At 44.0% G+C, this 21533-nt stretch overlaps 4 protein-coding genes across 4 annotated transcripts in view; 3 read left to right on the top strand and 1 right to left on the bottom strand.

Annotated features, from left to right (window-relative positions):
* LOC115823847 (NACHT, LRR and PYD domains-containing protein 3-like) overlaps positions 1 to 21533 on the top strand; it is a 704547-nt gene that overhangs the window by 344070 nt on the left and 338944 nt on the right. The gene's annotated exons all lie outside the window — the stretch shown is intronic.
* sod3b (superoxide dismutase 3, extracellular b) lies at positions 8672 to 9283 on the top strand. The gene has a single exon (XM_030788231.1). It carries the CDS (start codon positions 8672 to 8674, stop codon positions 9281 to 9283), a length of 612 nt encoding a protein of 203 aa, XP_030644091.1.
* aip (aryl hydrocarbon receptor interacting protein) lies at positions 9890 to 15129 on the top strand. Its single transcript, XM_030788344.1, has 7 exons — positions 9890 to 10021; positions 11337 to 11519; positions 12055 to 12243; positions 12815 to 12991; positions 13783 to 13924; positions 14484 to 14716; positions 15012 to 15129. Exons 1-7 carry the CDS (start codon positions 9923 to 9925, stop codon positions 15015 to 15017), a joined length of 1029 nt encoding a protein of 342 aa, XP_030644204.1. The 5' UTR covers positions 9890 to 9922; the 3' UTR covers positions 15018 to 15129.
* Positions 17215 to 20781, bottom strand: cdk2ap2 (cyclin dependent kinase 2 associated protein 2). Its single transcript, XM_030788351.1, has 4 exons — positions 20124 to 20781; positions 19529 to 19620; positions 18591 to 18711; positions 17215 to 17670 (listed from the first exon to the last, which is right to left on the bottom strand). The coding sequence occupies exons 1-4, from the start codon at positions 20176 to 20178 to the stop codon at positions 17603 to 17605; spliced, it is 336 nt and encodes a 111-aa protein (XP_030644211.1). The 5' UTR covers positions 20179 to 20781; the 3' UTR covers positions 17215 to 17602.

The following is a 21533-nucleotide window of genomic DNA, read 5'->3' as shown; positions in this document are numbered from 1 at the left end:
TGAACGAGTTCTCACAGACCAGGATATTTGCGAATGTCTGTCAGTTTGGAAACATGCTCGTCTTCAGTGTGGTTTGGCGGAGAGAAAGGCAGGTGTCACACGGTGTTGCGTAGGCGGGGCTCTTTTTTTTTGTTTGTTTGTTTGGGCGCCATGGTAACGTTTGGAACAATCTCCCGCCCCTCTTTGCCGGGTCTCGAACGGAAACCCGGGGGGACGGGTTCCGGCCCCCCCCCCCGGTCGGTCCCGACCCAGACCCCGCTGCTGCTGCTGTGAGTTTGTTTTGTTTGATTTTGTTTTGTTTCGTTTTTCGTTTTTCGTTTTTCGTTTTGTTTTCAGTGAAATGCTTTATTGACTTGCGTTTGGTTTAATCCACAGAGATGGGTTCTGAGTAAGAGGGTATGCACAGGATTTCCAGCTTCTGGCCCACCCCCCCCCCTTCCCTTTCCAGTTTGAAAATGAAAACCACCCCCCCCCTCATGATCTTCAGTAGAAGTTTGCTCTGTAATGGGTAGCTATCCAAAGCTTAGCTCTGATAAACCTGTCAGCTCTCCCTGTCCAGGGTGCACGTAACAAAGCAATCATGCAGGGTTAATGTATGTAAGGGAAGATTTAAATGAGTTTGAAATAAATTTTGCTTCTCCGATCACAACCCCGGATCAGATTTGTAGAGCTGCTTGAGAAGTAAGCCTTGAGCTTCACTCTACCCCGGGGAGGGTTTGAACCTGCGACCTTCTGGGTTTAGCTCCCAGTCAACCACTAAAAGCAACAAGTAATATCTCAGCAGGTCTGGATTCAAAATATGGATCCTTTAGCTTCAGCTGCCTGTCTTTTAAGGTCTCAGATATTCAACCTTGTGCTTTGAAAATGGGAAAAGATGAACAGTGTTTCAGTTTTTCGTGCTGTGCCCTGAATTTGAATGGGAAATGGGTTGTCGTGACTTCTCCGTCCTGACGGTGGCCTGGGTAGATGGATGTCGTGACTGTGTCTGACGGTTTTGGGGCGGGGAAGAGAGGTGGAACTTTTTACACGTCCCCTGGTGCTATCCCTGCTGAGAATTCTCCCATAGTTCCACTCGTTGCTTTCGTCATCACCAATCGAGCAAACACGTTCATTGTTAAAGAGGCTTTCATAGTTTTTTTTTTTTCTTTTTCTTTTTCTTTTTTTTTTTTGAAGAAAGTATCCACCTTTAGCTCACTGTCTTTCTCTCTCTCTTTTTCCTCTATTTCTCTCTCTCTCACGCACACACACACACACACACACACACACACACACACACACACCAACACACACACCAACACACACATAAACACACACAAAAACACAAGCACACTCAACAGTCTCATTGTCTCTTACACTCACACACACACACACACACATATACAGTCCCACATACATACACATAACTAGCTACCTCCACCACCTGTGTCATGGCAAGATAAGGACATGTACAGATAAGCATTCTTTGCCTGTGGAGCACAGTGATGTTGGCCTCTACTCTGTGAATGTTAACATGGAGTGCTGGACATTGTAACTAAGAGGACTCCTCTAAAGAATCAGTATCAAGTGCTGTAGTTTCGAACTCAAATTGCTCTGTTTTCTCTGACAGCAGTGTGTCTTTTACTTCTTTACGAGTTGCTGTAACAATCCTCGTCAAACGCCGCATTATCGACAAACTGGGATACTGTTCTCTTTTTTAGTTTGTTTGTTTGTTTGTTTGTTTTGCTTTTTGTTTTTGTTTGTCATTTTGTTTTATTTTGCAGGCGATGTTGCATTTGTTTTTGTTTACTGCTGTCGTTTTGTGCATGGGTATTCATCTAAGTGTCTGGATCACAGATATTTAGTGCGGTGGATTGCTGTAATACTACACTTCATCAAAATGCATCTAGACGGAGACAAACGACCACTCATGTAACACACGTCCATAGTCAAAGGGTAAATCACTTCTCCTTATATAATTAGCGATTAAATACATTAGATTTCTAGTATAAACCTGTGCCATGCAGGCCTAATTGTCTTCAGTGAGGTTGATTTACATCCTAAGGAAGTCCTGAGGAAACAGGCTTGCAGAGGGCTGTATGAAAGAGGACCTTTCTGCTGCTTTATTGTGGCCCTGCTGGCTGTGGCATTAATAGCATTGGCATTAGCTCCCTGTATAATTCTTAAGGAAAGTTTTACTAGAAGGTCCTTATGCTGTAAGAGTGAGAAATGCGTTTGGTAATGATGGTGACAAAGTTACCAAAACGCCTTAGTGTGAGCGAGAATGTAAACTGAAAAGTTGAAATGTTTTTGTCTTTTGCACTCTGGTATGAGCGAGAACCTTAAAATGGAACACATGATAAAAAAAAAAAAAAAAATTACATTTCTCCAAAAAATGAGAAGACTTTATTTATGTCCAGACAACCAAGTCTCGGACCATAAATGCCCATTGTATGTAATGTTAGTAGTGGATGGAAGAGACATGAGTGCGTTTTAAGAATTTGGTGCACGGCGCTGACCCAGTCAGACGTGCTGTCTGATAACTGACATGAGCAGTGCTCAATCCCTCAGTAATATTTGGGATCGAGTTCGAGGTCCTTCAGTTTCCCCCTGTGTCTGCTGCCCTCGACGTGGCTCATTCCACAGACATCCCCGTCTGAGATGAGTTTTCCTCAAAACCGTAGGCGTTTCCTCATTACGGAATTTCAAAAGTGGTTTCACGGCAGTTTAAAGTTACAAAAAAAAAAAAAATCGAGTTTCACGCTAACTAACCATCTACTGTTGGTCGACAGGACTCCGTCCCAGGATGCATTTTTTCCAATTCCCGTCGCATTGTGGAAAAAATTTCTTCTCTTTCTCTCTCTCTCTCTCTCTCTCTCTCTCCCTCTCTCTCTCTCTGGCTCTCTTTCTCTCACTCTTTGGCTCTCTCTCTCTCTCTCTACATTTGGTAAAACCTTTTTTCTGTTCTTGTTTTAGCTTTTTTGAAAGTCAAAAGGGAGCAGTGCAGCCAGGACTGCCTTGTATAAACATGTTTGCACTGAATAGCCTGGCCTCTGGTTGCTGTAAAGTCCATCCAAGAAGGATGTGTTTGTTTATATTGTAAAATATTTCATATGAAATAAAAATGACAAGTCCATGAAATGTCTTCCCTTAACATTATGGATTTTAGAGCAGAAGTCAAGACAACATTGTTTCTAGATGGGGACAGTGTACAGTGTCATTACTGTATATGAGATTGATCTGTCATCCTTAGTACAATAACTTTGAAAAGAAAATCTGAAAGATATGAGGGATCTTTTTTGTAATGTCTATAATATTTGAGAAAGAAGTCCCTATTTGTGTAGTAATGGTGTTTAACTGTTGTTCTAGTGTATGTGATAAACCCAGTTGGGAGGTTGTGTTACTTCCTTTTTAAGACAATAAAATAACATGTTTGGTTATATGTTTTAAATGGTGTGTTTCATTTGTCAGGTGCCAACCAAAACAGCTAAAATCCGCAGAAATAAAATGAGAGATTGAACCATGTTTATAAATATCGATGGTAACATTGGACCTTTGAAGATGGACACGTGTCCCACTGATAGTATTGTAACAGTCTAGATCATTCTCGAAAGGAATCGGGTACTGACACTGGAATAGAAGAAACCTCGAAGGGTGAGAATTCTTCAAGTCCAAATTCATCTGCAACATGTCCAATGTTTCCATCCCAGCACTGAACAAACACATGAGCACAAGGTCAAGATGCTGGTTTTGGGGAAGGCCTTGATGGTTAACCAAGCTTTGCTGAACCGTTTAAATTTGTTTTAGTCTCCTTTAGTTCCCTCTCAGGTTTCAGTGCAGTGTTAACAGAAAACTGTTCAGTCATTACTGTTCTGTAACATGTAAGATAATGTACTTCAGACCTGGTCTGTACATCATTAACCTACAGCTTGTGAAAGTTTGCACTCTACACTGTACCACTTGTCCTTGGTCATTTAACCAGTGTGTCACATATGTCAGTACGTGGACAACGTGACGGACGAGGGAAGTGGATGCTGGCTCAAGAAGTTCCCAGCCTCTCTGTTTTTGAGGCTCAGTAACGATTAAAACCCATCAGATCTGCCTTGAGCTCTGACCCAAACTCTCTTTCAGAACATCAGAGAACGTGTTTCAGGAGCTTCAGCACCATCATCTGGTCACGTCTAGCACCACCTGTCCCTTATAGAGGCCTGCTGGCACAGACCTCTGTACTCTAAACCCCCCAAATTCAACACCGGTCTCCTCTCACTCTATCCAGCACTGAGACACTAAGTTTGGTACATACCTCAGAGAGTTATATCGTATGGTTCAGACCCATTGGAGGGCTGAAGTAAACTGCCATAACAGTTAGAACTCGGGTTTCTATGTTTGTAAGATCAAGTCTTCTAAGATTCCTACACTTTTACACAGAGACCCACTTATGAAAGTAAACCAGTTCACCTTGGAAAAAGGAGATTCCGCAAAGTTTTAAAACCAGCACGGTCATCTCTCTAGGGGCTAACATCAAACAAACTCTTGACCTCAACAAAACTGATCAAATCTGCTTTCGTCAACGAGAAGAAATGTTAAAAAAATGAATTCGACCAAATGATATTGTGAAAGTACACGTTTAGCCAGCAGAGACCAAAATGGAAAAATCACTTTTAAAATAATGACGGATTTGGGCACTCAGGTGGTACGGCAAAGAAAGCGCTAATCACCGCATGGTCATAGGTTCGAATCTGCATCTCTCCGGTGCCTGCAGCTTAGATGGATGTCCATAAGAACACAACTGCCAATGTTTGTTAGGGGATCCAATCGCCGTCATGGTAACAGTGGGTCCATTGATTGATCAGGGTGCCAAATTAGTGGTGGGCAGATTTGGGGAGCACAGGGTGAGCCCCAGGGTAAGCCCCTGTGAGCCTCTGTTATGGCTTCCTGGAAAAGTTCTCTGTGATCTGGTGAAAAGAAGCGGTTGGTGACTCACGGTGTGTTGGAAGGGACATGTGGTCGTCCGTGCACTCTGAAGGCCACCTATTTTAACATTAAGAGCACACTTTTTACCCAGTAACTTGAAATATGTATCCTACGACATTTTTGAATCTGAGGACTGTCGTGTTTATAACTGCACCAGTGTTTCTAAAACTGTTGTAGGCAAACGTATACTTGTAACAAGACATTGTTTTAAGAGCACATTGCCCTTGTTAACACATAACATTGGCCTCAGCCAGGTCTTAGATATACTCACTAAATACTATATGTTTTAAAAAGATCTTACAAAAACGTTTATGGAGGGAAAAGAGCAGGCAACCGTGTATTGAAAAGAACACAACATAAGAACACAACTGCCGATATTTGTTAGGGGATCCAATCCCTGTCATGGTAACAGTGGGTCCATTGATTGGTCAGGGTGCCAAATTAGTGGTGGGCAGATTTGGGGAGCACAGGGTGAGCCCCTGTGTGAAGCCCCTGTGAGCCTCTGTTATGGCTTCCTGGAAAAGTTCTCCGTGGTCTGGTGAAAAGAAGCGGTTGGTGACTCACCGTGTGTTGGAACAGACATGTGGTTGTCTGTGCACTCTGAAGGCCAACATGGGGGGTTGAAAACCACAAAGAAAGACTGAGGCAGAGGAGCACTGCCACACGCAACTGTCTAAAAAAAAAAAAAAACCCAGCCTGTCAACTCATTCAATTTTAGTGTAAGGTAAGAAAAAACACTGCCCTTAACAAAATGATACTGTTACCTACTGTTTTAAACGGTAGCAGAGACCAACTGAAGTTCAAATTTATCAGCCAGTGGTAATACTTGGGGGTATGGAAGGAGTCCATCACCCAGAATACAGTTCTGAGGACTGAGGCATAATGTTGATTAAGGAGACTGACTGAGGTGATACGACCTCTGCAGAGTGACACAGAAGCCTGCGTTGGTCCACAGCCGAGTCGAACGTTGACAGCCAATCAGAACGCAGAATTCATAATCTGTAATGGCACAGTTCCACTATAGATTTGCCAAAAGTGAGCACTCACTGAACATGAGAGATTGAAGTTATCAAAAAAACCAAAAAAAACAATGAGACGATGGGTGCTAGAGAAATTCTAACGAGGGAAAGAGGCCGCTCTTAGTTTGTTACGAGGATTTCATATAGTAAAGACAGGAAACTTAAAGCACCTCACATAGTCCCTGCGTTATTTTCATCTTATTTTTCTGCTAACTGGTTGTTTAGTTGTTATCGACTTTACCGTTCATTTGATTTTTTCCCTCAGGGCTGAGGATTTGAGAGACTTCCAGTGCTTTAAAATTAGACAATACTGCCACCCAGCCGTCAGAGTGGATATAGCATTGTCTTTTGAGAGGACTGACTTACTAATAGTTTTAAATTTGATATCTTTACTTTAGGTTGTGCAAAAACCTATTAGTCAATAATAATAATAACAACAACAAAAAGAAAAAGGTAGAATGAGCTGAAAAAAAAAACGTTCATAAAAACCGGTGTTGAAGTAACATTTTAAGGTGACTTTTGAAATGGTTGGAAAAAACTTTCAAAAATGTCCACAACATCAAAAACTCACATGTTCACATTATAATCTCTACCAAAGCCCTTCATTTCTGTGCTTCTGATTAGGCAGATACACATTATCATAATTATCATAATCATACATTATCATGCCCTGCGATGGCTTGTCCGGGATGTTTCCCCGCCTTTCTCCCGATGAGCGCTGGGATAGGCACCCCCGCGACCCTAATTAGGATAAGCGGCTTTGAAAATGAATGCATGAATGAATGAATGGACACATTATCGTTATTCTACCACAAACTGAACTGAAAAATATCAACATGTGGACATGCTTTACAAGGTATTTCTAAAGGTGATTTTATAACTGATCTTAATATTGTTACATTTTCTGTGTGACATGTTTAAGAAAAAAAAAAAGCAAAGTAAAATGTTTGAATCTTTGCAAATTCAATCCATTCAATCAAATCCATGTTTAAATAAAGATTTTTCTGTCTACGCTTTCCATGCTGAATATCTGCGGTTCAGGGCATTCCGGGGATTGCCCTGAACAGTCTATCACAGAGGTGGGGTGAATGCAGTGGAACGTTCAGGATTCAGGAGGAAAAACTGAGCGAATGGCAGATGAAACCATGTCAGCAAGAGGAAGCCATGCCAACAAATGATGGACAGGGGTAACTGTCGAGTTTCCAGTAGCTTTAAAATGTTGATATACCCTGTCCCAGAGTAAACCACCAAAACCTTGGCCTACCCGTGAATCCCCAGTCAAATCCAATTCAATCCACAACACGAACCAGTTGTGACAAGCGTTCCTGAAATCCTGAATAACCCCGTTATTAGCAGCCCACGGAGTCAGTAAAATGCGGACTCGTGGCCCCTAAAAAGAGGATTGCATGTCAAATGAACAGTTTTGTGTCTGTCAGCTCTTTTTTTCCCCCTCATCTTCAATGCGTCTTCTATTGTATAACCTCTTTCAAAAACATATTGCTCACCATTTGTAGTTTGACTGTGTACAGAGCATACTGGTATGAAGTAGACGTCCAAAAACTTTCCGATCCAATGCTATCACATTAAGAATTGATAACGGATCGTCTCTAGGCTGCTGGTGATGTTGCAAAGATTCTGTCATAACCACCTGACAAAGGCAAAGAATTGTCATTTCTATAGCATTTAATATTCTGAATAGCAACATGTATTTGTCTAGGGGAGATACTCTGTTGTAGTCCTGTAGTGCTTTACCTCCTTGACGTGAGGAACGGAATCCCCATGAGTAAAACTTTCGGACAAAATAACGACAGTTTTCAGACTCTTACTTCTCGCGTGCATAGCGAATTACCTTCGCACTCAGTAGGCTGATCCTACGCCTTTATTATTTCCGCCATTCGGTTATGAAAGTCAGGAACAAAAGGGGCGTTGACATCCCAACTTTAAATAACTAGGCAGCCTCTAAATCATTTTCCTCACATCAGCCTGCAACATACATCTGGGGAAAGTCAATTCCTTTGAAGGTAGGCCAGCATTTCACAAAAGCTTTGCACTGATTTGCTTAAAAGAGCTCTCACGTTTTGTCGGTCATTCCAAGCGTTTCATATCAAGTATCAAGTATCAAGTATCATTTTTTGATACGTATCATCAGAATATTACGGGGAATGTTCTTTTCTCTTACTTGACATAGTAGCACGCGGTTTCTTTTTTAACAACAGATGTGATATGTTATAACTGTCATCTACGCGAGAAACAGCTGAACCCATCTTGCATTTGTGTACAAAAATGAATTGCCTAAGTTTTGGGGACTGAATGACGCACTGTAGCCAAACGGTAAGGTCTAAGGTAGTGTCTTTACGGAGCAGAAACAAACAAACAAAAAAAGATTAGCTCTCTTATAAAATTATTTCTTGAACCACAATTTTTCAAAATGTATTTCTTTAATAATTATATATATTTTTTTAAATTGTCGATGTTGTTACATTTTCTCTTAAAACACGTCTTACAGTTGCTGGCACTTTTTAAGCTCTCATGCAGTTTCTGTAAACAGTGTAGGAGAACAGAGTTTAAAACGGTGTGATCCAAAGTAGAGGGTGTGGATGCCAAAGACTGAACCAATCTAGAACATATCAATTTAGGAGTGCTTGCACAGTGAACAGTCACAGTCCTGTTAGACTTTTCATTTGTCTTGTAGGGAAGGCAAAATGAAGAGCTATCACAGTTCCCTGTTGCTGGTGGCTATATTATTTAGTCTCCACGTGCACCTCGGTGACCAACGGTCAACTCAAGCTCATCCACCAGAACATCAAGAATTCGGCGGATCTCTCTATGCTACCTGCAAAATGCGACCCAACTCCCAGCTGACACCTGGCATGCCTCGAATATACGGGCAGGTGCTTTTCAAACAAGAGGGTGCAAGCAAAAAGCTCAGGGTGTCTTTCAGACTTCATGGTTTCCAGGACTCCGATGTCCAGCCCCGTGCTATCCACATCCACCAGTATGGTGACCTGAGTGAGGGCTGCACCTCTACTGGTGGTCATTACAATCCATTTGGCGTGAACCACCCAAACCATCCCGGGGACTTCGGGAATTTTATCCCTCGAAACGGAAAAATCCGTCAGTCCTTGGATTCTAGTGCCACGCTCTACGGAGGCTTGTCGGTGCTCGGGAGGTCTGTGGTTGTTCACGAGAAGGAGGACGATCTGGGCCTGGGTGGCGATGCTGGGAGTCTCCTGCACGGGAATGCTGGAGGCAGACTGGCGTGTTGTGTCATTGGTATCAGCACGCCCAAGTTATGGAAGAAATACCAGCAATAAAAAGGGCGGTTTTCATTGCGCAATGTATTTTTTCCAACGTGGGCTTGTCCAAAACTGTTTTATTTGTATCTCAGTATCAAACAAACAAGATTTGTAACTTAATATATTAGGGTGGAGTTGAAAATGTTCTGTTAAACTTTGCTGTTGCTCTAGCCTAAGGATAAAGACTGACTGGGCGGTCGAGCTGTGATAGCTATAAAGTAAAGACATTTTCTACAAACTGAATAACAAAACGAAGAGATGGAAGTTTGAAAATATCCTACTAACAACAGTTTACCCAAATTGTGACAAATTAACTGTCAGGATAACAGCTGTATTATTCCTATTTTTATATTGTCCGGTTGGGCCTATGTGGTTCACATCTTACAGTTCATTGTATCACACAATAAACATATTCCCAAATCTTTTAAGTAAAGCGTTTGCATACGCATTTAAAATGCGGCGGTGTTGGAGGAATCAGAACAATGTAGCAAAGCAATAACAATGATAAAACTGTCGGGATTTTAGGGGCGATGACGCAAACTCGGTGGTATACTTCTCGGTCGGAAATTCCGATCTTTCTCGAAGTTTTCCGAAGTCGCTGGTGCATAAACGCCCTCCACTTCCAGTTAAACTGACTGCTTGAGCCTTCAGACTAGGATGGAGGAAACAGCAGTCAAGCTTAATGCGGAGGGTATTCAGAAAAAAGTGATCGCTCCTGGACGTGGAGAGCTCTCAACCTTTCCAGATGGAACAAAGGTAACGACATATATTTACAGGTAGTTTTCTGCGTTAATTTATATGAAGAACAATCGCCTGGTGTGGTTGGCTAATGTAGCTACCAAATTGTTAAGGCTGACTAAACTAACTAGCTAGACATATACTATTTTGCTATCCTTTAACTTTCGTGCGACGAGGGAATGATTTCTCGAAATGTACAGACACTGGCTCATACGAATGAACTGTGCTGTGACTGGATAATAAATTCAGATTTGGTAAGGATTTAGCAATCTGGCTAGCTAGGTTAGACATTTGATGCTGGTAAAAGAAGAGGGCGGTTTCTTTAAACAGGATGATTGTTTTCATGTCTTGTGATTGGCTTATATTGTACGTTCGTCCCAATCATTGGGTAATGTAGCTGTCAATTAAATAGAAACTCGTTTGCATGAGCTGTCTTCGTTGTTATTGGTTAAAATTTATGTCAATCGTCACGCACCTTGATGTGTAATTGGGCTGGTTTCTTGATTGACACTGGAATGAGTCATTTGGAGAAGAGCGGAGAACTAGCAGGTTAGCTGAACTGTGCATGTACGGTCTTCGTGACCATTACGGGTGGCTAACACTTCGGTGTCTTGACACAGCGATTATCAACCGCTCATCTGAAATCGTCGGTGCCGTTTACTCTTATGATGTCGTTCGGTTAGTCCAGCTCGAGAAAAGGAATGTAAGATTCTCGTTGCAATGGAATTGTAACGGGTTGCTTTAGCGATGACTTGCGTTGTCTGTAGTATTGCTCACAGCTTGTTTATCAGTGTCTCGGTGATCTATGGGAAAGTGTGTTCGCTACGGGCTCACTTAAAGATTCACAAAAGACTCACTTAAAAGACTCACAAAACATTGCCCTCAGCCAGGTCTCAAATATACTCACTAAATACTATATGTTTTAAAAAGATCTTACAAAAACGTTTATGGAGGGAAAAGAGAAGACAGCCGTGTATTGAAAATAAGTCAAGCATCTACTGTGACACTGTGACAGAATTGTAAGGGCAATAGGTGGGCCAGTGCCAAGTTAAATTTAATCAAAGGTGGGCATTTCATTCACAGTGGTTATTGTATGTTGGGCTGACTGCAGGATTGTCTATTGTGTCAGGCTGTGTATGTGTGTGATGTATTGGATCAGGAACAGTGTGTGTGGAAGAAGCTGTAAGGTTTATGTGCAGAGCATGTGTCAGATGGTGTATGTATAGGGTTAGGTATACTGATATGTGGTAACTGTGATACTGGGACACGGATAGTGCTGAATCGCAGAATGAATGGATGCCCTGTCACTGATGGAAATTCTCTCCACTCCCAGGTGAGGTTTCATTACCGCACCAGCCTGTGCGATGGGGCGGTGCTGGACGACTCCCGGACGATGGGTGGGCGGAGCAAGCCCATGGAGCTCATCCTGGGCAAGAAGTTTAAACTGGCCGTATGGGAGCGCGTGGTCATCACCATGAGGGAGGGCGAGGTCGCAGAATTCACCTGTGACGTCAAGGTCTGTGGGGAGGCGGAGTTTTGGCCTTCAGTCCTTATGTCATAGGCAGGTGAAGAATGTAATGAAAAGAACAGTGGATCGGCCTTGCACAGATCAAAGAGAATGCACTTAACTCCTCATAGGCCAACCTACAATGGAAAAAGCGTGAGAAACTTTAACGCCCATCAGTACATAGTTCGTTGTTTAACACAAACCCATGACCTTTCAGTTGCTGGCTCTAAATTATGGCATGAACCAAAGATAACAGAATTAATCATTTCACTGTTATGGCTGCTAACTCCTTCTCCAGATAAATCTGAACTAAATCTGAGTATTTGTAGCATTAAAGAGATCCTTCTTTCTTTTTTTTTTTTGGTCTCCTGTCCTGACTTTCAGGACCTCATCAGATTTCAGTGCTGCACAAATTCATGTCAAATTCATAAACTGCCGTTGACAACAAAAGGACTGCATTGAACTGAATTCATCTCGTATTCCTGGCCGAAACGGCCTCGAGTGTCCTGACCGTGAGTGTCTTCCTGACCCTGTGTCCCTTTAGCACACGGCTCTGTACCCGCTGGTCTCCCAGTCTCTGCGGAACATCAGCGTGGGGAAAGACCCGCTGGAGGGACAGAGGCACTGCTGTGGCATCGCCCAGATCCACTCTCACCACTCTCTGGGCCACGCCGACCTGGACCAGCTCCAGGCCAATCCCCAGCCGCTGGTCTTCACCATAGAGCTGCTAGAGGTAAGAGGACAGCCGCTGGGTCGTCACCCTGATGGGTTCCTTCATATGAGATGTGGCTGTGCTGAAGGGTCTGCTAGGAGATCTAGCCTGTGTTTACATTTTGTCTCCTTGATGAATCCTTATTCAGTACAACTAAGTGTACAGTGAGGTAATAAGCCATCAGTTAATGGGCATTACTGTTGTATGACCGGTAGACGGCTTTCCTCTTGTCCACTTGTGTGAAAGTAAACAACATAAGTGTGAGACACCAGCACCTGTGGTGTAATATACGGTAGATGACCCCTGTGAGGTGCTTTGGGAAACCCCGTTCGCATGGTTTGAATCAGTGCTGTGACAGTTCGTCACTGAATGCACAGTGCTGAACTGAATGCTTTGTGTTTATGTCACAGACAAATGCACGGCAGATTTTTTGACCCCCTGTCTGTCTGGTGTTTTTTTTTTTTTCTGGACGTTTCCGCTGACCTTACTCCTGGTCAGCATGGCGTGGCGTTCCTTCAGGCGCTGGGGTTTTCCTAATGCTTTGCAGCGATGGCGTGTTGAGGGGTAATTCATTTGCGTCTCTCGTCCGTAGGTTCTGCCCCCGGGGTCTTTCCAGTTGGAGACCTGGGCCATGACGGACAAGGAGAAGCTGGAGGCTGTGCCACAGATCCACGAAGAGGGGAACGCGCTCTATAAGAGCGGAGATATCGCCGCAGCCGCCGAAAAATACTACAGTGCCATCGCCTGCCTGAAAAACCTACAGATGAAGGTCAGGCTCAGCAAGCATAACCACAGTTAATATTCATATGGTTATTGTCGTAACCACAGTGAACATTCATATGGTTATTGTCATAACCACAGTGAACATTGATATGGTTATTGTCATAACCACAGTGAACATTCATATGGTTATTGTCATAACCACAGTGAACATTCATATGGTTATTGTCATTTCTCAATGTTCTGTTGACATTTTGTTTCCATGTGGGCCAGCTGTGGTCATACATCTTCCTGCAGAGCCTCAGTTTATGTTGTTGTCGTTTTTTTTGCTCCAACCGTACATACATACTAATACATGTATGCTTGTGTTAATGTGTATGCTTGTGTTAATGTGTGTGACATATGACACTGCGGATCAGATGCAGGTCTGTGAGTAGCTCTGTCAGGTGTGTTTATACAGACACTGAGGAAAGGCCTACATACGCTGTGGGTTTTACTGTTTTAACGAATCAAACCCAAGCTCAGGCCTCTCCAAATGTTTTAACAAGGCTGAATGTTAATCACCACGTAACTGCTCTAATATGGTGAGGGTAAGTCACAGAGAGAGAAGACCTGAGAGAGACTTTGGCAGAATGAGAAACAAAACAGCAGAGATGTTGGTATTATGCAACGGGCCTAAAATAATAACACTGACAAGTATAGGAGTTTGAATTTCTCTCTCTGAAGAACATGCATAAATTCTGCGTGTAGGACAGAAAAAGTTGCATTAGGTAAATCAGAAAGCAGAATGTTTGAGCTGAGAGATTAGGTAAACCTGAGTTCCTCTCTCTTTTCTGTTAGGAGCGTCCCGGTGATGAGAACTGGATTAAACTGGACCAGATGATCACTCCGCTCCTACTCAACTACTGCCAGTGCAAACTGATCCAGGGTCAGTACTATGAGGTTCTGGACCACTGCTCGTCCCTCATCAACAAGTATGGAGGTGAGTCACAAGTTATGTCATTTTAGGCCTAATCCACACACGATACCCTTAACCTTTTCCACAGGCCATCTCAAACAGATCTGCTCAGACCAGATGGGTATTAATAGTGCTGACCCTGGTTCATTTTACACAGACTATCATGATGGTTAAATCTAACTGGTCATTTCTGCTGCCCCTTCAAAGGCTGTTTTGTCCTTTCTCTCATGTCAAAAACTGCATTCAGAGCAGCGCTTCCTTATTCCAGTGCTTGAGACCCTAAGGCTTTCCGGCCTGGAGGTGACACGTACACTTAATTTAGCCTGTAGATTATAATCCCTGTGCCAAGTCCTGAATAGAAATATTCTAATCAGTGTACAGGCCTAGAGATGAGACACTGTCTGTCAGAACATACTTTGTATGAAGCGTTAAATGATCGTTCTTCAGGAAACAAAGATAACACCCACCGTGTAAAAAAAGGATTAATACCCGCCCGTCCGACACCCGAACCGTTTGTTTACACATGCGTGACCCACACTTGACCCTCAGTGAGGATGTCTTCCTCTTTCTCCGTCTCTCTCAGATAACGTGAAGGCGTATTTCAAGCGCGGCAAAGCCCACGCCGCCGTCTGGAACGAGGCGGAGGCCAGGGCGGACTTTGCCAGAGTGATGGAGCTGGACCCCACGCTGGCGTCCTCCGTGGCCAAGGAGCTGCGAGGCCTGGAGGAGCGTCTCCGCGAGAAACAGAAGGAGGAGAAAGGACGCTACAAGAACCTGTTCGGCTACAGCGGCAATGCTCCCGCCACGGCAACCACGGTGAGTATGGCCCGGAGACACGCCCGACAGTCGACCCCAGACAACAGCCAGCAACCCAGAAACCAACACTTAGGCTGTTATATATATTCTTTAAAAGCCTACAGGGCAGAAATACCCCACACACTTTGAAATGAGAGGAGTCGGTGCTTCTGAAGAGCTTCATCTGAAACATGCTGTTAGCTCTACTCTTTATGCTCGTCTCTGGGCGTGTGGATTTCCTCTTTTGATTCAGTGCAGATTATTTCAGCTGTATTTCTGAAGTTTTGTCTCGTTTTTTTTTTTTGTTCTCTTGCAGGGCTGAATCAAAAGGTCGTTTTTTTTTTTTTCTGCCGTTACTGAGGAGGGAGGCAGTTTTTCAGCTTTGGCTGACTCTGAATTACACAAACCCCTCTCTGACATACACACGCTTTTGGTTAACGTAGGACTCCCACACCCCTCACCACCACCCCCCCCCCCGCCAACCAAAACCAACCTCACCAGCACAGTTCACGACCCCCCCGTGTCATGTCCTTCTGGTTGTGTAAACCACGCCCAGCCGGGACACGTCTGCCCAGACTGCTGCGTTTGAAGACAGGAACTGTTTACTCGTGACAGTTTTTAGAGTCGGACGCAATGTGTCGTAAGAGACAATCAAGTGGAAAGTCGGCCGTCACACTAGCTTAGTGTTCCCATATATGTGTGTGTGTATATATATAAATATATATATTTTTTGTTTTTCTTTAACCCTGATACGTAGTGCGATCCCCATTATAGCTCTTCCTGTCCTATTCATTTTTGTCATTGTAGACATCACTATTTTATGATATTCTTTATATTTATGCGTGTATATTTTCATGGATTATCCAGTCAGCAAATGACTAAGTCACTTCATGTTGGAAAAAGCCAGATGTTTTTTTTTTTTTTTGTTGCTGTTGTTTTTTTCTGTTCTGTTTGTTTTAATGTACTTCCCGGCCAACCAGACAGTTTTAAAGAAAGAGAGAGAACCCAGTGGAAATAGTTTTGGACACAGAAGAGTGCCAGTCACGGTGCATTCCCGCAGGATCCAGCAAACACCTGCTTTTTCTCATTGCTCTCACATCTGATTCCACTTACTGTCCACGATCCCAGTCAGTCTGCAGTGCTGGGCATCAGTAGGTCTGCGTTTATTGGGGTCCAAGAGAAACGGGTCAAGACGTCGGAAAAACGACTTCGGAAAAAAAAAAAATTAAAAAAAGCCGAAGGTAACGCTACCCGTCTGCCAAGCATAAAAGTCAACGTGTAGTCACTTATTCAGTTATGAAATGAATATTCATAATTACCACAGCTGTATAGACGCCTTATATGAATGTGTTGTTCTGATGGAATCTGTCTTTTGTTTTTTAAAAAAAACATGCCTTTTGAATACATGTCACTAAAACAGAGATGGGATTATAATCTGATTTTGCTGTCTGTCGGCCGTCCTTCATCCGTCGTGACTGAAGCCAAATAAAAGAGAAGAATCTCTGAGTACAAGCACTGGTGGCTTCTCTCTGTCTACACACGTATGCACACACACACACACACACGCACACATACACACACACACACACACACACGCACACATACATACGCACACACACACACACATACGCACACACGCACACGCACACGCACACACACACACACACGCACACGCACACATGCACACACACACATACGCACACGCACGCACACACACACACACATATACATACGCACACACACACACACACGCACACACACGCACACATACACACACACACGCACACATACATACGCACACACACACACATACATACGCGCACGCACACATACACACACACACGCACACATACGCACACACACACACGCACACATACGCACACACACACACGCACACATACGCACACACACACACGCACACATACGCACACACACACACGCACACATACATACACACACACACGCACGCACACATACGCACACACACACACGCACACATACGCACACACACACGCACACATACATACGCACATGCACGCACACACACACACGCACACGCACACGCACACATACACATATACATATGCACACACACACATATACATACGCACACATACACGCACGCACATGCACATATACATACGCACACGCACACACACACATACATACGCACACGCACACACACATATACATACGCACACACACACATATACATACGCACACATACACACACGCACACACACACACACATACATACGCACACGCACACATACACGCACGCACACGCACACATACACGCACGCACACACACACATACATACGCACACGCACACACACGCGCACACACACATGCACGCACATACACATATACATACGCACACGCACACATACACGCACGCACGCACACGCACGCATACACATACGCACACGCACGCACGCACACACATGCACACAAACATGCACACAGAACATGTAGGAAACCAAACATGTTTTTCCACTAAAAACAGGCTTTTATTAAACAGATTTTTTTTTTCATTTAATTACAGAACTGCAAAAATTTGGGTTTACAAAATTACCGTGCTAATTGCATCAGCACTATGTGTGAAAAAGGTAGATAAAAGGGACGAGGGCATCAGCACTGTGTGTGTGTGTGAGAAAGAGAGAAGGTGTGTGTGCAAGAGTGTGAGCGAGTTCAAGGAGTTGAACTCCGCACGTGCGTGTTTGTGTGAGTATGAATGAATCAGGATTTCAGCTTGATGTGTGTATGAGTGTGTGAGTGAGTCCTGGAATTCAGCTGTGTGTGTGTGTGTGTGTGTAAGTGAAATAGAAAGCACGAGAGCAAGTGGGCGTGTGTGTGAGAGAGAGACAGGTGGGAGGGTGAGACCTCAGAGAGGCGCAGGGGGAAGGTTATGTACGAGCGCTTCTTTCCGTTTCTGCTAGACACTCTCTGACGAGAGCCCGGGCGTGAATGATACCTGCATGACAGAAAACACAGAGCTGGGTGAGATCAGAGAGTAGACTGTCACACCGACGAAATTATACAACCCTCATATATGTGTGTGTTTATGCTTCATGTGGACTATCCTATCCATATATGTCAGTACGCTGTCAATCAAATAGAGGACACAGATAAATAAATATAAAACAACCACAACAAAACCCTCTACAAATAATCAACGTCTGAACACAACTAATGTTTGAACACAATGCTGTCATGTCAAGGGCCTTGGTGGGCTTGCACCTGATTGGCTCTGAATTCTCCTGTCATCTAATCCACTTACTGAGTGACAGCGCTAAGTCCCGCCTCCCTGGCATTAGCACCACACTGTTTGTTTTGTGACACATTACTGTGTGATTTGCCCTCTGTATGTGAGATACTGTTGAGCGACTGTGTGTTGTGGTAGAGGAAGACAACTATGAGGTATACTGAGAACAGCTCTCTTTTCCAAAGGCAGACTGTTGGCTTGTTCTGATTGTAGTATGAGTTTAATGGATTATAAATATGGCCTGGACCCCACAGACAAGATAAAAAAGTAGCTGACAACCAACAGTGGACTGCAGAAGATGATGGAGAGTGCTCTTTCTTTTCCTGTCAGTCTCTCTGCTTTTGCCCTCTCTCTTCAAAAGAGGAACTGAACGTAAACAATCGACTGATAAAAGACTACGAGGGGTGGTGCACTGACACTGAGTTACTTTACAGACTGTGTAAACAATGCTGTTTTTTTTTAATCTACACTGACCGAAATGGCTAAATGAACAGCCAAACTTTGGCTCTTTAAGTCAAGTCAAGTGTAGAGTCATTATACTGCAGGATCTGCTCTGTTTAAGACTCCCAGCTCGTGCGTTTCCAGTGGTTATATCATGCAAGTGTTTGCTGTTGTTGTTGTTGTAGTACCCCTCTTTAGCCTCTCCATGGCGCTCTTGCTCCCGGCATAGGTCGGCCGGATCTCACGGCCCATCTCCTCGATGACTGACAGCAGCTCGCTGTAGGTGGAACCCTGGGATACTTTTACGGGCTGTGGGGGGAACAGACGAAGGGATCACGAAAGTGTCTACCCACAGGCTTTATTTACCAGACAGTCCAAACCAAGGGTGCCTACCCACAGTGTCTACCGACAGGCTTTATTTACCAGACAGTCCAAACCAAGGGTGTCTACCCACAGTGTCTACCGACAGGCTTTATTTACCAGACAGTCCAAACCAAGGGAGCCTACCCACAGTGTCTACCGACAGGCTTTATTTACCAGACAGTCCAAACCAAGGGTGTCTACCCACAGTGTCTACCGACAGGCTTTATTTACCAGACAGTCCAAACCAAGGGTGTCTACCCACAGTGTCTACCGACAGGCTTTATTTACCAGACAGTCCAAACCAAGGGTGCCACACGACAGACAGACTGTCACTGTGGACCAGAGTCCCATTTTCACACTGCTGTGTCTCTAACATATGTGTTAGTACAAAGCTCTGGTTTTAATCGTCCTCCTTTTACTCCCAACTCAAATCACCCAATTTATCCGCGATTTTACGCGTTTCTCTCACGCACAACGGCCAGTGTTGTCAGGCTGCCACACACCTTCAGCGTGTGCGGCCAGTCAACATAGCAGTGTCTGTTATATCACATCGCCACATGCTAAGAGTGACGCGCTAAGAGTTAAGCACTTTTTTTCGCTTGACTCTTTCCCACAACGACACAGACACCTGATTGACAGTATGCACCGCGGGGACAGGGTGGGACACTGGTCAACACAGGCCGGTCGTGAGGGTGTGGAGAGAATGTCAGCCACGGTCAACAACAAGTGGTCCCTCTTCCATTCAGAACAAAGTTCAATTTACCGGTACGAAGCCCATGGAGGGTGGACCAAAATCACTGAAAGCTGGCCTGAAGTTTGAGGACGAGGGCAATGATGGAGACGACCCACAGGATCCTGTGGGAGGGAGAGAGAGAGAGAGAGAAATAATTAGGGAGTGAGAAAGTCTGGACGACAGAGAGAGAGAGAGAGAGAGAGAGAGAGAGAGAGAGTTTTGCACAAAAGTGTATTACTGGTATTCGCCTAATTTTGGGGACCGCTGACTGAGAGATGGTTTAGATACAGCGTAGAGAACTTGACAGTCTGTGCTAGCATCAGCATGCGAGCATTCGCGCGGGACAGCGGTATTTCAATGGACTTTAAGTGGGCGCCACACTGTACCGTACAGGGCATACTGTACAAGTAAAACGAGCACATTTATGTAATGAGAGAGACAGATGGTCACGGCCCCGTTTGACTCCTCCCCCTATCATCTTCATCCGTCTCTCTGACCTGCTTTCATCCGGTTCCCTAGCCCCGCATCGAGGTCTAGGCAATCTCTGAATGTCAGTGGGGGATTGTAAAGTACATTAAAACACTAATTACAGCACTTGAGCAAGCTGTAGTTCATTGTCACTCACCTGGTGGAGTGTGGTTGGATCCAGCAGGGGCGGGTGCAATCGGTTTGTAACTCATTGTGATACCGCTACCTAATTCCTCCTTTCTGTTCACTTCCTTGAGTAGGAGCACACGCAGTTCTGCACTTTTGGCGCTCCTCCGATGTTGTTATAAGCGGCAAATAAATAAGAACTTAAATTAACGTACAAGTAAGATATTTTCAAACGGTCCTGACAGCTGATGGAGAATCTTTGTCTGAGAACGTCCTATATGGTTAACGCTGAGTTTGTAACTTATTAAACAGTTATTCTCGTTGGCACGCCGATTCTCGAAGTTTCACGAACGGATCCTGTCTGACCCGGCACGGTGCAAATACCCGAACGGCCCAAATGCTACCTACCCACCTGCTTTGCGAGTTACCGTTCACGACTGTTATTGCTAAATTGCTACTGGCAAGCTAACGCTAATTAGCTGTGTGCCTCTTCAGTTAAACCGACCCCGTCTGCTGATGCTCAAGAAAGCGTGAAGTCAACAATGTTGTCAGCAGTATACCCTTTAGCCGATATCCAACTCAGTTAATAAAGGTGTACAGACAGACAACGAAACAAAAGTGATTATTTCAGCACTATTTCTAGTGACTTCTTTTTCGGCACCGAAGAAAGCTACGACTCCGGCTTCCCATGATACTCCACTCGAAAGCTGTGGGGGGGAAATGCTTTCGTCATCACTCCGCCTCCAAACTTCCGGAAAACAAGTTTCCACTTAAAGTCACATGTGTTTACTTTAGAAATGTGCGAATCATTTAAACGCAATAATACAATTCAGTCTCAATTCAGTTCAATTCTGAGATTCCTGCCAATTAGATCAGTTCAGAGCTACTGAAATACACTGTAAATTTGCCCCCTGTATAATATGTATCACACCAGATGACAATATTTCGTAGGGCAAAATAGTTCAGCCATACCTTTTTGGTATTTGTTTTAGACCAGGGCTGGTTATTACTAAATAAAACGAAATCAAACAGTCGTAACTCCTAATCACAGAGTCAGAAAACAGCACCGCCAAAACTCAGGACCACCGTCACCACCGACAAAATCCAAGCACCGAGCCAAATGGGAAACCCTATAGGGTTCGTCAGCGAAAAATCACAGTGTGAAAAATCATAGTACACTCACGCTGTCTCTGTATTAAATTAAATGCACTGTGTGTTGACCTTTCGTACCCCAGTGAAGATCATGATGTATGAAAACATTTTAAATCATTTTATGCGAGCATCCTTAAACCAAGATGCTCGTTGCATCAACATAATTTGTCTTCTGCACTCTTTAGGAGGTTCAGTGCACTATATGCGCTTGCATACCTACCTGATATGGTTCGTCGTCACAAGTAGCTGAGTCTCTTATCTTATTTATCGATGAAGCCGAAGCCAAAGC

The sequence above is a fragment of the Chanos chanos genome, chromosome 11 (assembly GCF_902362185.1).
Source record: "Chanos chanos chromosome 11, fChaCha1.1, whole genome shotgun sequence".
Taxonomy (NCBI): Eukaryota; Metazoa; Chordata; class Actinopteri; order Gonorynchiformes; family Chanidae; genus Chanos; species Chanos chanos.
Note: the sequence above shows the minus strand (reverse complement) of the source record. Positions and strands in the feature narration are given on the sequence as shown.

What these genes read in the sequence shown, in the direction of transcription:
- sod3b (XM_030788231.1), top strand. Translation starts at nt 8,672, where the DNA reads ATGAAGAGCTATCACAGTTCCCTGTTGCTGGTGGCTATATTATTTAGT.
- aip (XM_030788344.1), top strand. Translation starts at nt 9,923, where the DNA reads ATGGAGGAAACAGCAGTCAAGCTTAATGCGGAGGGTATTCAGAAAAAA. An exon ending in CCTTTCCAGATGGAACAAAG is followed by an intron (nt 10,022 to 11,336) that starts GTAACGACATAT and finishes CTCCACTCCCAG; the next exon opens with GTGAGGTTTCATTACCGCAC. An exon ending in CCTCATCAACAAGTATGGAG is followed by an intron (nt 13,925 to 14,483) that starts GTGAGTCACAAG and finishes CGTCTCTCTCAG; the next exon opens with ATAACGTGAAGGCGTATTTC.
- cdk2ap2 (XM_030788351.1), bottom strand. Translation starts at nt 20,178, where the DNA reads ATGAGTTACAAACCGATTGCACCCGCCCCTGCTGGATCCAACCACACT. An exon ending in CCTCCATGGGCTTCGTACCG is followed by an intron (nt 18,712 to 19,528) that starts GTAAATTGAACT and finishes TTCCCCCCACAG; the next exon opens with CCCGTAAAAGTATCCCAGGG. An exon ending in CATGGAGAGGCTAAAGAGGG is followed by an intron (nt 17,671 to 18,590) that starts GTACTACAACAA and finishes TCTGTCATGCAG; the next exon opens with GTATCATTCACGCCCGGGCT.